Source organism: Bubalus kerabau, chromosome 19 (genome assembly GCF_029407905.1).
Source record: "Bubalus kerabau isolate K-KA32 ecotype Philippines breed swamp buffalo chromosome 19, PCC_UOA_SB_1v2, whole genome shotgun sequence".
In the NCBI taxonomy this organism is placed as follows: Eukaryota; Metazoa; Chordata; class Mammalia; order Artiodactyla; family Bovidae; genus Bubalus; species Bubalus kerabau.
In genome coordinates this window covers 29735345-29749601 of record NC_073642.1, presented here as the reverse complement: position 1 = coordinate 29749601, position 14257 = coordinate 29735345, and the positions used below count along the sequence as shown (strand labels likewise).

The 14257-nt window shown below is 57.0% G+C and overlaps 1 protein-coding gene across 2 annotated transcripts in view; it reads right to left on the bottom strand.

Annotated features, from left to right (window-relative positions):
- Positions 1 to 14257, bottom strand: part of PCSK6 (proprotein convertase subtilisin/kexin type 6) — a 170217-nt gene that overhangs the window by 3298 nt on the left and 152662 nt on the right. For both annotated transcript variants that reach the window (XM_055555513.1, XM_055555514.1), the window contains 5 exons: positions 10498 to 10600; positions 9524 to 9720; positions 7504 to 7591; positions 5844 to 5947; positions 2103 to 2232 (listed from right to left, as the gene is read on the bottom strand). In XM_055555513.1, the coding sequence (XP_055411488.1) occupies positions 2103 to 2232; positions 5844 to 5947; positions 7504 to 7591; positions 9524 to 9720; positions 10498 to 10600 (622 nt within the window). The remainder of the gene's footprint in view (positions 1 to 2102; positions 2233 to 5843; positions 5948 to 7503; positions 7592 to 9523; positions 9721 to 10497; positions 10601 to 14257) is intronic.

Below are 14257 nucleotides of genomic sequence, written 5' to 3'. Positions count from 1 at the left end.
GCAGGTAGGGTGGCGGGCAGGAGGAGGCTCAGCCAGGCCTGGGCCTGCCCCACAGAGCAGCTCCTTGTATGGGACAGGGGCCACTTCCAGTCAGTCCCACACACACTACCTCACCCCCAAAGGTCCCTGCAACTATGTCCTCCACCTCCACAGGGTGGTACCCACTGCAGCCCCACCGCCTTCCCCCCACTGCTGGGACCACCGCCCACCGGCGTCTTCAGGCTGCTCTGGTAACACTCAGACGGCAGAGGCCTGCCCGCATCCTGCCCCAACAGTGAACCCAGAGAGGCCGGGCCGGGGCGGGAGTGTGGTGGGAAGGTGAGGCTAGCACCCCCTCAGGCAAGCACCCCATGCCCCCTGAGTCGCTCTGTCTTCAAAGAGATTCTTACTCCTCTTCCAGGTCTTCTTCCTAAGTCTCGGGGTGTCCAGACCTCATCTGAAGTACTCAGTGTAGACTGTTCTCGCTCTCAGCCCTGTCTCTCGGTTTCATGGGTCTCCTCAGTGCTCAGGCTCCAGCCCAGCTGCCCCCCGAACCTGCCCATCCATCCTCTCCGGGAATGGGCCTGGCTGGCATTGGACCATGGGTCTTGGACAGCCAAGTTCCCTGGGAGCTGCTGCTGCCCAAGTGGGAAGAGGCCCTGAAGAGCCAGGGGACCAAGTCAGTCCATCCACCTGGGGGAGCCACACAGAGGGGTCTTCAGAGCCGGGGACCAAGGCCATCCATTCTCCCAGAGGAGCCATGTGGAGGGGTCTTCAGAGCCAGGGGGTGAGGAGGAGGAAATTCTCCGCAATGCCAGCATCCACTACCTTGGTGCCCCATGCAGGCCTCTTCCTGGGATGCACCTCTGAGACCTGCTGTGTGGCCCCATTGCTGGATCCCGCTCCAGGCTGAAAGCCTCACCTCCCATGGGGGAGAGCACCCAAGGAGCTCTGGCCTCTGCAGCCCAGGAGGAGCTTTCCTGGAGCTGGGAGACCTCACAGTGTGGAAGCACCCTGCACCCCCAGGGGTCCAGGTGTCTGACAAATGAGACTGTTATCACTACGGAATGTGTAGTCCCTGGGCTGCTGCCCTAGAAAGAGCTGGTGAGTTAAAATCAAGGTTGACTTCAGATGCTGGTGTCAAGGGGCCTGCACGGACTTGTCCAGGCCAGGTGAAGGCAGCTGGGCGGAAGGGCTGAAACCCCAACCCTCCTGTGTGGGTCCTACAAATGCAAGGACCGGGTGGTATCTCACTGGCTTACCACAGAGTGGTTGGTGTTCCTGTTTTATGTTTGGTTGCTTGGTTTTTGTTTTAGGTTGTTTAGGTTACAATCTGGAACTTGTTTAACTTGTTTAGGTTACAATCTGGAACCGTTCTCAAATATATCCTGGGGGCCTCGAAGATGCCCTGTGGGTCCCTAGCTGTGAGCTGGAAGATGGGGTATGGTCTCTCCACACTGCTTTGATGTGGGCCCTGGGCTCCCTTGTTTCGAGTCTATTTCAGGCTCACTGTCAAGGTCTTCAAGGTTACCTGCAGACTCCTCATGGTCACTCTCACCCTGGACTAGGCGGGCTGCTCTGCCCTGCTCCTGGGCTTAGGTCACAAAGCCTGGTGTGAGGCAGCACGCAGCAGGACAGGAAGAGGACACCAAGCAAATGGCCTCTCATCACTGCCTATGACCCATGATGACCAGAGTCCCCAGACAAGGACAAGGAGCCGTGCAGATACAAAGGAGGAGCGGAAAAGGAGACTGGGGAGGCTTATGGCATTGCTGCGATGGCTGGAAACGGCTTTGGAATGAGGAGGCTGTCAGGACCTTCTCTTTTTCTCTAAGTTATCTAATTTAGAATCTAAGCAAACCCAACAGGTGGTTTCCTAACGACAGAGTGAGCACACTGTGGTCTGTGGCAGTAGGTCTCAACAGATACTCAGAAAGTGAACCCCACCCCAGTCCCTGAGACAGGGGCCTCCAGACCTGGTCCCTCCTCCATGGGCACTATGCCCAGCCATCTGGGGGTGGGCCGGGAGGACTGCTTGGAGCGGGCAGCAGACCTGGCCCCTTGTCTGCGGGCACTGGCCATCTGGGGCTGGGCCAGGAGGATTGCCTGGAGGAGGCACCTACCTGCGGCACACCTTGTGGGGCAGCCCTGGCATGTCCTCTGCGTAGAAGCCCTCACCACAGGCCGGCACGCATCTCCAGTCTTGGAAGTGGAAGCCCGGGGCACAGTGAATGCACTCCTCTCTGCTGGGCCCTGAGGGGCGCGGGAAGAGAGCAGAGGTCAGTGACCACCCACCATCTACTGCGTGTCACAGATCTGCGGCCTCGCCTGAGATCCAGGTCCTAAAAGGCTGCGCCCAACAGCAAGACCACCCCCCACTGTTGCCCACCACATGTCTACACTGGCCCCCTCGCCCACTCCTAGGAAGTAGACCTTACACGCCAGGCTCAGTGCACTCCCCCGGCCCCAGCCACGTCCATCAGCCTGATTCTAAGGGCCTTCTTTCCCAACAAGCTTGGGCTGGTTTGGGCCAGGGCACCTGGGTGTAGCCTTGAACTCAAAATGGGGCCTGACCACACAAACTTACTCGCTACATTTCAGAGATGTAGTAAAAAAAAAGTAAAATAGCTCACTGATCTTTAAATATCAATTACATGGAGAAATGGTAATATTTACATACATGCAGTTAAACATGATCTATTGATTTCCACCTGCTTCTCAGGGTAACTTGTACCCGCATCTGCAGCCCACGTGGTGTTTCGAGGGGACCGAATGTGGTGTGAGACAACATGGAGAATGGAAAGAGGAGGTGTGGGGGCCTGGGGCTGACAGAGATGTGGTGTGAAGGATCGGGACAATTTCAACAGAAAAAAAGCCACTCGGGCTCATGGGGTGGGGTGTGGGGACAGAAGAGGCAAAGACTCTGAATGAAGGATCAAGAGTCATGACGGAAAACCTGCAGCTCAGTCAACAGGGCTTGTCAGCGTGGGGCAGGCGTGGCCCAGACTGAAGAGACTGTGCTGTCTGTCTGTCTGCCCACCTCCTCACCATTCACATGAATAGCAAGTGAGTGCCAGGCATCCACTCTGTGCCAAATCTCCCTGAAAGCACCTTATGGGGTGTCAGAGGTGGCCAGGAGGCTGCAGGCTGACGGTGCAGAGGGTCAAGCGTGGGGAGCAGTCGTCTTGGATGTGCCCCCCACTGGACCTCCCCCCACTTTGACTGCGGTCTGGCCTCAGCTGGAGGCCTGGCAGCTTAGGCTGAGGTGTCCAGTCATCTTCAAGGAGTGACTTGTGGACCTTGTGGACTTGAGGGCCCTGCGCCTGCATCAAGGGAGAACCCCTGCAGATGGCTCCATGCTCCAACGGTTGGTCTTGTGTCTCAGAACCACAGCTGCCGGCCTGTATGGGGTTCTGAGCATCTGGGGGGATGGGGGTGAGGCGGAAGTGGGAGCCCGTGCATGACGGGCCTTCGTGAAGAACAGGTGCCCACCACCCGGGTCTGCACGGCACGCTGTCCCCCTGCAGCTGGAGTGTGGTGGGGGAGCCTGGCACACGTTCTTCTGGACTGACAGCTGCTCCTGTGCCCCCTCCTTCCGCCCCCACTGATCTCCAGGGAGCGTGTGCGTTGTTGGCACGTTGTTGGCTCCCCGCTGAACCCCGCCCCCCATCCTACCAGCATCTGCAGTGGTCTACTCCTACTTTAATGTTCAATTTACTAAACACAAAGCGGGTGAGATATGTTCAGCTGCAGCTGGAAGCCAAGAAAGCCCTGGATGGGTGGAGGCCCCGCCAAAGTGTGCGCCTCAGCACAGTTAAGACAGTACCTTCTCCATTCTGGATCTTTTACCATGAGAACAAGAGCCAGAGACAGAGCCGGGTCTCCTGCACCGACCAAGGCAGACGGGCACCCCAGGGATCCCAGCCTCCTGACTCAGAGGCTCTGGGACACGGACTGACCATCCCGGGGTCCCCGCCGCCTGGGGGTGGGGACAGATGCCCCTAAGCTCCTGTGTATTTGAACCTCCCCACACGGTGCCCAGGGCCCTCACAGACAGGGCAGCAGGGGCCCCTGATTGAGAGCAGAAGGGGAAGGCCAGGTGGCTTGGGCCTCCAGGGGCTCTGGACAGGGACCCTGACCAGCAGTGAGGGGCCTTCTGAGACTCAGAGCTGGAGGCAGGGTCCCTCTACCCACATCAGCTGGGGTGGGTGCACACATCCCAGAGCATAGAGGGCACCCGGGCAGGCGGGCGTGGGTGCAGGGCAGCCCTGGGACTGCCGGGCCCCTGAAGTGACAGGTGGCTGGGCTGGGTGAGAGAACCCACAAGCGACTATAAAGCCATCCACCAGCAGGCAGTGGGGGTGCCAAGAAAGAAAACTGCATTGAATGAGCAAAAGTGCTATAAAGACACACGCCTGGCTGGGTGTTATGGACTCAATAGACTGTGACATTTGAATAAGTGATGCCAGTGATGTTCCTTTATCAAGCTGGGCTAAACAACGAGTCAAAGATATAGAACCAACGTTGACAGGCATCAGGGCAAAAAACAGGAGGGCTGCCCGACAAGCCCTGGCCTTCTGGGGGTGGGGGGATGTGGTGGTGCTGTCCCAGAGTGGCCCCGGGGAGGCATGGCTCGCTCCAGGGGCCTTGAGGTTATGGCCTTGGCCATGGCACGTCTACCCTGGGAGGCTACCCCATCCTGCCGGGACCCACATTACATCCTTAATGGAGATCTCATCCTTACAACCTTTCTGCAGCAAAAGCTCCACCTGACATGGGTTTCCTAGAACAAGGACCCCAGCGCTGGGTTGAGAAGGAGGGTCAGAGGAGAAGATTCAACCAGAAATGTATGTGGGCCACAAACTCTGATGTGTGGCATCGTCCGCTGCACACAGCTCTGCAGCACGAGCCGACAAAACAATCACTCTCAGATTCTACACAGAATCCGCGCCTGGACGGCAGCTCTGCCATCATCCCTGTGGGGACTACAGTACACACACCCCCCTTACGGAAGCCTGTCCCCTGTGAGTGAGTGTTTAAGCTAAGACAGGCCCAGGAACTAAGGCTATGTCTTAAGAAGACTTCTCATTCCTTCACACTCAGAACTTACCCTGTCTCTCCCCGATGACTCTTGAATCTTTAGGACTTGAACCTCAGGCGCTTGCCCTGGCAAGAGCTCGAGAGCAGTGAGCAGCCCGGCCTGGCCTGAAAGCAAACCCTGCCCGGCTAGGCTCCTAACGCCAGGATGTGGGCCCTTGTGGGTTTTCTTTTTTTAATTTTAGAAATTGTGGTCAAATGTACACAATGTAAAATTTACCATATTGACCACTTAACATAGTTCAGTGGCCTTAGGGCTTCCCTGGTGGCTCAGATGGTAAAGAGTCTACCTGCCAATGCAGGAGGTGCAGGAGGTGTGGGTTTGACCCCTGGGTTGGGAAGATTCCCTGGAGACGGGAATGACAACTCACTCTAGTATTCCTGCCTGGAGGACCCCATGGACGGAGGAGCCTGGCGGGCTACAGTCCACAGGGTCGCAAAGAGTCGGACACAACTGAGTGAGTAGCAACACAATATTATAGTACACCTGTGTCTTTCGTATGTTGCCTTGGGCATGCTCAGAAAAACTAGGGTAGAGTACACGATAAAAAAATAAGGAGATTCACAGCATTGTGGAGCCATTACCACCACCATCCATGCCCCGAATGTTTTCATCTTCCCAAACTGAACCTCTGTGCCTATTAATCACTCTCCCTCCTCCCGGACTCAACGCTGCAACATCCACCCACAGAGCCCTAAGTGCCAGGGCTTTCTGGGTTTCAGGTCCTCTGCCCACCCGCCGGCTTGGGAAGCAGGCGTGAACTCACCCACGCAGGTCCGGCAGGTGTGATGGCACTCCCCACACTGGATGAGCTCAGAGTCAAAGTAGGTGCCTGGCTCACAGTCTGGAATGCAGCTGCCCCGGGCAAGGCTGGTGAACAGGGAAAAAGGCAGGTTTTCACATCCTTTCTGAAACTCGGATTGTATTAGGATTTGCCCTCAACGTCTTTCCTGAGAGGAGATGAGAGGTGCTAGAACACAGCTGTTGGTGTCACTTCAGGTTCTGAGCTCAGGAAAAGTGGTTGGGAGGGATGCTCAGGCCTTCTGGTGGCCTTGTCCCCACGCGGGATGCCGCGTCCTGTGTACTTTCTAACACCAGCCACTATGAAATCCGAGGCCCGAAGGGGTGGTGGGGTCAGCCTGCTGGCTTGTCTCCCAGGGCGCAGCGTTTGTAATGCGGGAGAGGAGCCAGCAGCAACAATCACCTTGAAACTAGATGGGTTCCAGCCTTGCCCTTGCCTGAAACCTTCCATGTTTCACAATGAATTTGAAATAAAATCCGCTCCTGGGACCTGGCACGCCTGCAAGCTGTGACTCCCAGGCTCAGATGAGAACGGGGGTGACCTGTGACTCTGGGGTCCTGGTTCCCTTCCCTTCCTGGCTCCCTGGACCCTCTTCGCTCCAATCCCCTGATCTGGAAGTGATTAGAGGAAGCTCAGGGCTCAGGGAAGCTCAGCTGTGCTGCTGGGAAGATTGTTCCTCTCCCTGTTAGTAGCTGCGATAAAGATTAAATGGTGAGAGCTGCTGGAATAAAATGCTCATTACGCTTCCTTCCTTCACTCCTTGCTGCACAAGAACTCAACCCTGTGGGTGTTTTCCCCTCACAGTGGCATTTGGGTGGTGGAAGGTGGGCGGGGGGAGGTGGGCCGCGGGACTAGTAACCTTGTCCCCTGGCCTGGTGAGACATGCTGAGAGTCACAGAGTGGCTGGGTCAGCACCTGCATTTTAACAAGACCCCTTGCCCCGCCCTGTCCCCTTGCAGCAGGGTGAGGCGGGAGGCGCTACCCTCAAGGACCACCTCTTGTCTCTTTCTTTCTTCAAGTGCAGACCCCGGTCTGAGACTGGACTGCAGAAGGGCCTCAGCACAATTCCTAACAGAATGACTTCTAAGCTTCTAGACCGTGACTTAAGGAACAAATGGTGTGTAATCTGATGGCATGAAATGGGCTAAACCAACACTTCAAAATATTCCCATAAAAACCTTTAATCCAGTAAGATGTTTTACAGGCAACAGTAAGATGTTTACACGAGAGCTCCCTGGAAGGAGACACGAGGGCTGGGAGACAGAGAAGGCTGGGCCATGGGGCAGAGGGAGGAACCCCGTGTCCAGACCAGGAGGGAGACAGGTGGGTGGGGTTCGGGGCCTGAGAAAGGAGCTGGACTCCCACCCTCCAGCATCCAGCCCCACTTTCCATCAGCAGATCAGCTTTGACCGATTCCCCAAATGCTGCCTCAGACTAGAGACCTTCCTCATCCTCTGACTTTCTATCCTAAACAAGCTCTAAGGGCAGATCTGATTTTGACTTGGAATCTTTATCCTGAAAGGTTTTGGGCCTCTGAAATTTTAGCTTTTAGGAAAAAGTGTAAATTCACAACAGACACTAAAACCAGCGTACACTGCGGCCACGCCCAACAGGAGGGTCTTACCTGAATCCTTCTTTACAGACAGTACACTTCTCTGGCTCATCAATGCACTTCTTACAGCTTGGGTGGCATTTAAGGCAATTTTTCTGACCTGGAGAAAAGTGAGAGGAGGTAAAGAGATGGGTGAGAAGAGTGGATGTAGGTCAAGCTCGGGCCAAGAGGACTGAAGAGTTTCAAGAGGGGCTGATGGCTGGAACAGCAGTCACGGGTGACGTGCTGACAGAACCACCAGAGCCACATGGGGACCACGTGCCTGGGGGTCGGGTCACAGGCCTTGCACCCTTTTTCTGGAGTAAACTGAAGTCCTCAGGTCACCTTAAGGCCTGTAGGGGTCCCTTAGCTCTCTTCTCGGGGACTGGAGGCAGCCGAGCAATTTCCTGAGCGGCCGGTCTTCCTGAGTGAGATGGGTGGGGCCACAGGAGCCCCTGATCCCCCCACCCCCACACAGGGTCTTCACAGGGGTCAGACACAAAGCTCAACATCTGCCACACCTTGAAGAGGAAGCCCTGGGTCTTGGAGACCATCCAGGTCACTCATCCTGGCATCTTGGCCACTACACCTTGGGGCATCCTCCCCAGGGCCCGCAGGCAGCATCATATACACTGCAGGGGCTCAGAGAGCACGTCTGGGGGGACAAGGCATCGGGGTGGGGTGGGGAGTGGGGATGGAGGCGTGTCCAACCTGGCCCCCGTACAGGAGTCTGCAAAGCCTGTGAAGCCTATCTTGCCTGACTCTGTGGCTCCTCTCAAGAGGGTGGTCGTTCCACAGCTGTAAACATCCTTAAAGACTGCCTGGCTCCTCCCCACAGCAGTGACAGCGGGGCGTGACAGGGCCTCCTACAGGCCCGGGCCAGACACCAGCCCCGGTAAGGCCTGTCATCTGCACCACAGTCAACATGCCATCTGAGAACTGTCTCCATCGGTTTAACCCAGACCCTCTCTGCGCTCTCCTCCAGGGTGTGGGGGGTGGATGGTGAACCGTTGGCCCTGGGGCCGTCCACCCTGTTCCCCAGGACGCTGGTGCTGCTCTGAGCTCACGCCCTTCTGGGTCATCGCAGCTGGGCCCTCTTGCCTTGCTCAGCTTCCTCCCCTTGGCAGGGTGAGGGCAGGGTCGCCTAGCTCATGGGAGCCTGGTCATTGTGAGGTGCATGGCCCAACCTCGCCCCCCCGCCCCCTCTCCCCCACGCCATCTTCCTGAGCCAAGTCACACCCAACAGCAGGCTCTCCTCATTCACAGAGGCCCAAAACCTCCCTGTCTGCAACCACAACTTCAGCACAGCGGTGAAACCACCAAAGCCGCGAGCCACTGATGGGGATGAGGATGGTGGTGGGGGTGATAGTGGGGTCTGTGATCCCCAGCCCCCCAGCCCCCACGCTCATACCCGCTGCTCCAGGACAAGCGGTGGGGTCCTCGGAGGCCTTTCTATCCAGGTGTCTGAAATCAGTGAGCCTAAAGGCCCCCGACTCAAGTCACCTCTTGTTCAACCTCCACAGTGGACACTGACCCACACACGCATGACAGGCCTGGCTCTAGGGGCTCCATCTCTGTGTCACATTGAACCATCTTGGCCAGGCTCCAAGTGAACTGCTGTCCACTACCAGGGTCCGAGAGCTGTGACTTTCCTCTTCCTTCCCACTCCCTCCTGTGAAGGGTCCTTGCACACAGGAAGCAGAGGGCCAGGGCAGTTTTACCAGAAGAGGGGAGTGGACCTGAGGGGACAGTTCTCCCAGAAGAGAAGTGCCAGCCCTGAGGGGACAGTTCTCTCAGGAGAAGGGAGCCGAGGGGACAGTTCTCCCAGAAGAGGAGAGCCAGCCCCAAGGGAACAGTTCTCTCAGGAGAGGGGAACCAGCCCCAAGTGGGCAGTTCTCACAGGAGAGGGGACCCCAGGGGACAGTTTTCTCAGGACAGGGAACCCCAGCCCCGAGGGGACAGCTTTCCCAGGAGGGGACCTCAGCCTCGAGTGGACAGTTCCCTCAGGAGAGGGAACCCTGGGGTCCAGGCCCAGGAACAGACACGCACTTACTTTCATCAGCATAAAATCCGGCGGGACAGAGGGTCACACAGGAGTTCACCTCCTGATGGTGGTAGAAGCCACGGCGGCAGGTCAGGCACTGCGTGGAGCCCCGGCCAGAGCAAGTCTCGCACCCCTTGTGGCACCGGCGGCAGCGGCGGGCTGCGGTGTCCCCAAAGTAGCCCAGAGGGCACGCACTCACGCACTTCCTGTGGGGGCAGACACGGAGAAGACCATACCGCTGGGCCCAGTCCCCACCTGCACAGGGGCACAGGGAGGGGTGGGCCAGGGTGGGCAGGGGGACCCCTCAGCTTCCCCTGGAGGTTCCTGATGCAGTTGAGTGGGGAAGGCTTGCATGGGAAGCCCAGAGCCCTTCCCTCTCAAGGCTTCCCCAAGGGGTGGGGGCACTTGAAGGGCATGTGGCTTCCTTGGGCAGAACTCCCAGCGCCAGCAGAAGCCCCCTGATAGGCAGCAAGTGGATCTCCAAGGTCACCATAAGGGCTCAGCAGCGCCCCTGCCAGAGCCCTGGCCGTGAGTGCACCCCAGGGGGGCTGCACCCCTGCCTGGGCATGCAGGGGTGGGGACTCCTCATTCTTGGCAGACTTTGCTGATGTTTACAGCAGTACTGGCCCCAGAGATGACGTTTGTCTGCAGTTTCCAAGCGACTGCCATGCTCAGTACGACCCACTTTTGTTTAACACAATGGAGAGAAAAAGCTTATGAACACAGCACAATGCCACCCATGGCCTCTGAGTTCTGTCTCAGTCACGAGCTATTCACGTGATGAGAACAGAAGGCTGCAAAGCATAAACTTTTCAAGCAGTGACCCTCCAGGTGACCTCCCTTCAGGGTATGTGGCTGTGACCCTCAAAGTGACTTCCCTCCAGGGTGTATGGCTGTGACCCTATATGTGACCTTTCCCTTCCAGGTGGTGTCGCTAATCCCTATGTAGGAGCCGGACACACAGCTGCAGCCTAGCCCTTTACCTGCTGGTCTTGACACTCCCCAGGCTGAAGTGGACGCAGTTCAAGCACTGGTCTGCACCGGGGCCATCACAGCCTTTGTCCCCACACTCCGGATGGCACACACCTTAAAGAAACAACCGTTTCCTTTCACCCACAGAGATGCTGTCTCAGTCATGTTGAGCCCCCAAGAAACCTGTGTCTGGGTCCCACAGGCCCCTGCTGGGCCAACACACCCATTCTGTAGGGGACCCGCCTCAGCTGAGAACAAAGGGTTTGATGAACTGAGATGGGGGCTGCCTGAGGACAAGCAGGAGAGCGGTGGGCAGGGACCCAGGACTGTGACATTCTAGTATCCTTCCTGTGGCAAGGTCACAATGCTGGGCTGGCCACCACCCCCATCTCCACCATGAAGGACCACACAGGCAGGGCCACATGGGCACCAGTCACCACCCCCATCTCCACCATGAAGGGCAGTGAAGAGTCACATGAGGACCAATTACCACCCCCATCTCCATCATGAAGGGCAGTGCAGAGTCACATGGGGACCAGTCACCACCCCATCTCCATCATGAAGGGCAGTGCAGAGTCATGCGGGACAGCTGTGACCAGGCAGCCACTTTCTGATGAGGAATGAAGGAAAGAAGAGGGGTGCACCATGCTGCCACCCTCACGCAGTGATGGAGCTGGGCAGGTCTCCATGGCCCGAGTGGGTCTGGGCTGAGCCCTGCTTGGCTCCCCCATCTTGACCTCAGAGGTGGCCCCCCCACCTTCTTTCCATCCCCAAATTCTAATTCTGGGAGCTTGTGTGTTGCTGAAACTGGGGCAACCCCACAGGGCCTGACCTGGTCTCCCCTCCACCTGTGCTTCGGGGAAGAGACCAGCTCTTTGGTTCTGGCCCTAGGACTGGGGGCCCCTCCACAGGGGTCCTCCTCACCTGGCCACTGGGCTGAGCTATGGTGGAACCCCTCTCCCGTCTCCTCCCCACCTCCCCCATTGTTTCCACTGGGAAGTGGCTCCAGAAAGCCTCCCCATGTGGGGAGGGGCCTGGTGGGGCATTTGAAGGCTTTTGAGTCCCTGGAAGAGAAAACAACCAACTTCTACAAGGTTTCAGTTGTCGGAGAGGGTGTGGAGTAAGTTCAGAAGCAAAGAGGAGGTGACTAGCCGGTCACCAGCATTTCACAGCCAGAAGGGAAAGACACAAGGGCTTACTCTGTGCAGCCACAATGGGTCTTTGCTGAGGGCACAAAGTCCCCTTCATTCCTCTTTAAAGGGCCTCCAGACCTTCCTAGTGTTAGACTCGCTGTATTTGGCTTTCCTCCCCCAAGGTTTACCGTTGTCGGCATTTCCAAAGTTTTCACTGTGGGTCCCACCGGGAACCCCTTTCAAAGCTGTGCTCATCCCTGGGGATGAGCTAGATGGCTCCTCAGGGTCTGGGGGCATGAGGCTCCCCTATCCCTCCCTCAGCTACAGGAAGCTGTTGGATTTGGGCATCAATTTGCATTTGAGCTGACTCTTGTCTGCTCATCCTTTTGTGGCATCCAGCCCTCCCCACAGCGGCCTGACAACCTGTGGCCTGGGGTCACCTCCCCCCAAGGCAGGAGAATCTCCTGTGAGAAGTTGAGAATAACTTTCTTAACCCTAAGGAGAAGTGTAGGGATGGGAGGAGATAGCCCACACTCCCCACTCTTTCCCAGCCTGGGAGATGGAGCTCCACAGGGCAGGACCTGGTCTAGTAACCATGTTGGATGCCAACTTTCTGGCGCCTGAAAGGCGTTAGGACGGCTCAAAGCAGGTGCTCAGTAAATACCTGCTGAATGGCTGAGGGTGAGAGAAGGGATGAAAGAGCAAGGCACTGGGATACTGGGGCAGCCCGGCGCCCTCCTGTCCACACACAGAATGTCCTCAGATGTCCCAGGATGGGGAAGCCTTGGGGGGGGCCTGTTGCACTCAGTCCCCTCTCCCTGGGGTCTCTCTGCCGGTGAGAGATTAGTCAGGGACCCAGTGGGGAGCCCCACGCTAGGTGGGGGTTGCAGAAGCCTGATAGGGCGCCCAGGGACGGCAAGTCCAGTCCCACACAGGGGCGGGGGGTGGATAGCCTTGTGCCAGGGAGCACGGTGAGACCCTCCAAAGCAGGGTCCTCCGGTCTGCATCTGTGAGCCCCCTCCCTGTGCAAATCTCTTCCTGGATCACCCTGAATAGCCCAACAGGAGGGCAATTCCTGAACTCTGAACTCTGTCTGCCAGCTGGGCTGCCTGGTCCCACCCCCACTGCTCCTCAGATGCACCTGGGTTCCCTTTGGCTCAGCTATACCCATCTTCTGGGTGGGTGTGCTTATGCCCCCTTTCCCTCTTCTATCCAGGAGCCTGAACGTTCCTCAGAGACCCCTCGCTTTCTGTCTCACCTCCCAGGGCTTCAGCCACAGGGCAGCATGACACCCTCCCCCCAGCTCTGCAGCCAGCAGGATGGCGGCCACCCCCTGAGAAAATGGAGTGTTTCCTGAGCTATCAGTACACAAGGAGGTCACAGGCATCAGTGACTCCAGCCTTCCAGGGCAGCCAGGAAGGAGGAGAACCTGGGCCATCTGGCAGCCATAGGGCTGCAGCCACTCCCTACAGGGAGCCCTGAGGAACTCAGGAAGTGACTGCACAGGACAGAGACCCCAGACAGCTGAGGTGCACATGGAAGGAGAGATTTCAGCGAGCCAGACTCCTGTATCGTCCCATACACAAAAGGCAGATGCAAGAGTCTGGGCTCACCTGGTGGTTCACACAGTAAAGAATCTGCCTGCAGTGCAGGAGACACAGGGGACCTGGATTCAATCCCTGAGTCAGGAAGATCCCCTGGAGAAGAGAATGGCAACCCTCTCCAGTATTCTTGCCTAGAGAATCCCAGGGACAGAGGAGCCTGGCGGGCTATAGTCCATAGGGTTTTGAAGAGTCGGACATGACTGAGCAACTAACGCTTTCACATTCATTGTCATTCATACAGTAAAGTGCTAACTGCCTTGACTTGGGATATCTGGTTTTCTTTAACTCACAAAAATATTTTTGATGTTCAGACTGCCTGCCTTTAGTTGCAAACTTCTATATAACCTGGCTCCTACCCCTCTCACCTCCTCAGAGCAGTTATCTCAGGGTCACTTGAGATGCTGCCTCCCAGGCTTAAGTCCTAAAAGCTTCCCTCAAATAAAACATAACTCAACTTCTCGGTTGAGACTATTTTTTAAGTTGACATCCCTCTGCAGGTGCTGGACTGACACTGGCTTATTTAAAAACTCTTTCCTGACTCCTGTGTGGAGTGAATCCAGGATAAAATCATACGTGAGCAAACATTAGAAAGCAGCTGGGGGTTCTCAATGGCTCTGTTCTTACAGGCTTAGGTCTGAAGGATCAGGTATATTCAGTGAGTCTCACAGTCCTTGCCATTCTCACCACCCAGAAGCCTAGCCTCCATGTCACCACGAGGCTTGAGGTGAGCACCGGCGGATCCGTCTGCAGAGACCCTTACTGCCCGCGGGTGGCTGGACCTCCTCTCTGTCCCCCTACTTACCTCCTCCCCTTTATTTACTTCTTGGCTCCAGGAGGGCTGGCCCGGCACCTGTCCACCCCCCATCACAGCACTGCCCAGTGCCCCCGCTGCCAGAGCCAGGAATGAACAGGGCCCAGTGCCCCCCAGGCACCATCGGCATGACCAGCTAAGCATCCGAGAAGGCTCTCCAGTTCTCGGCCACCTCTCAAGCTCACCCCTCAGCTGTGTGAGAAACTCCACAAAGTCCACAGTC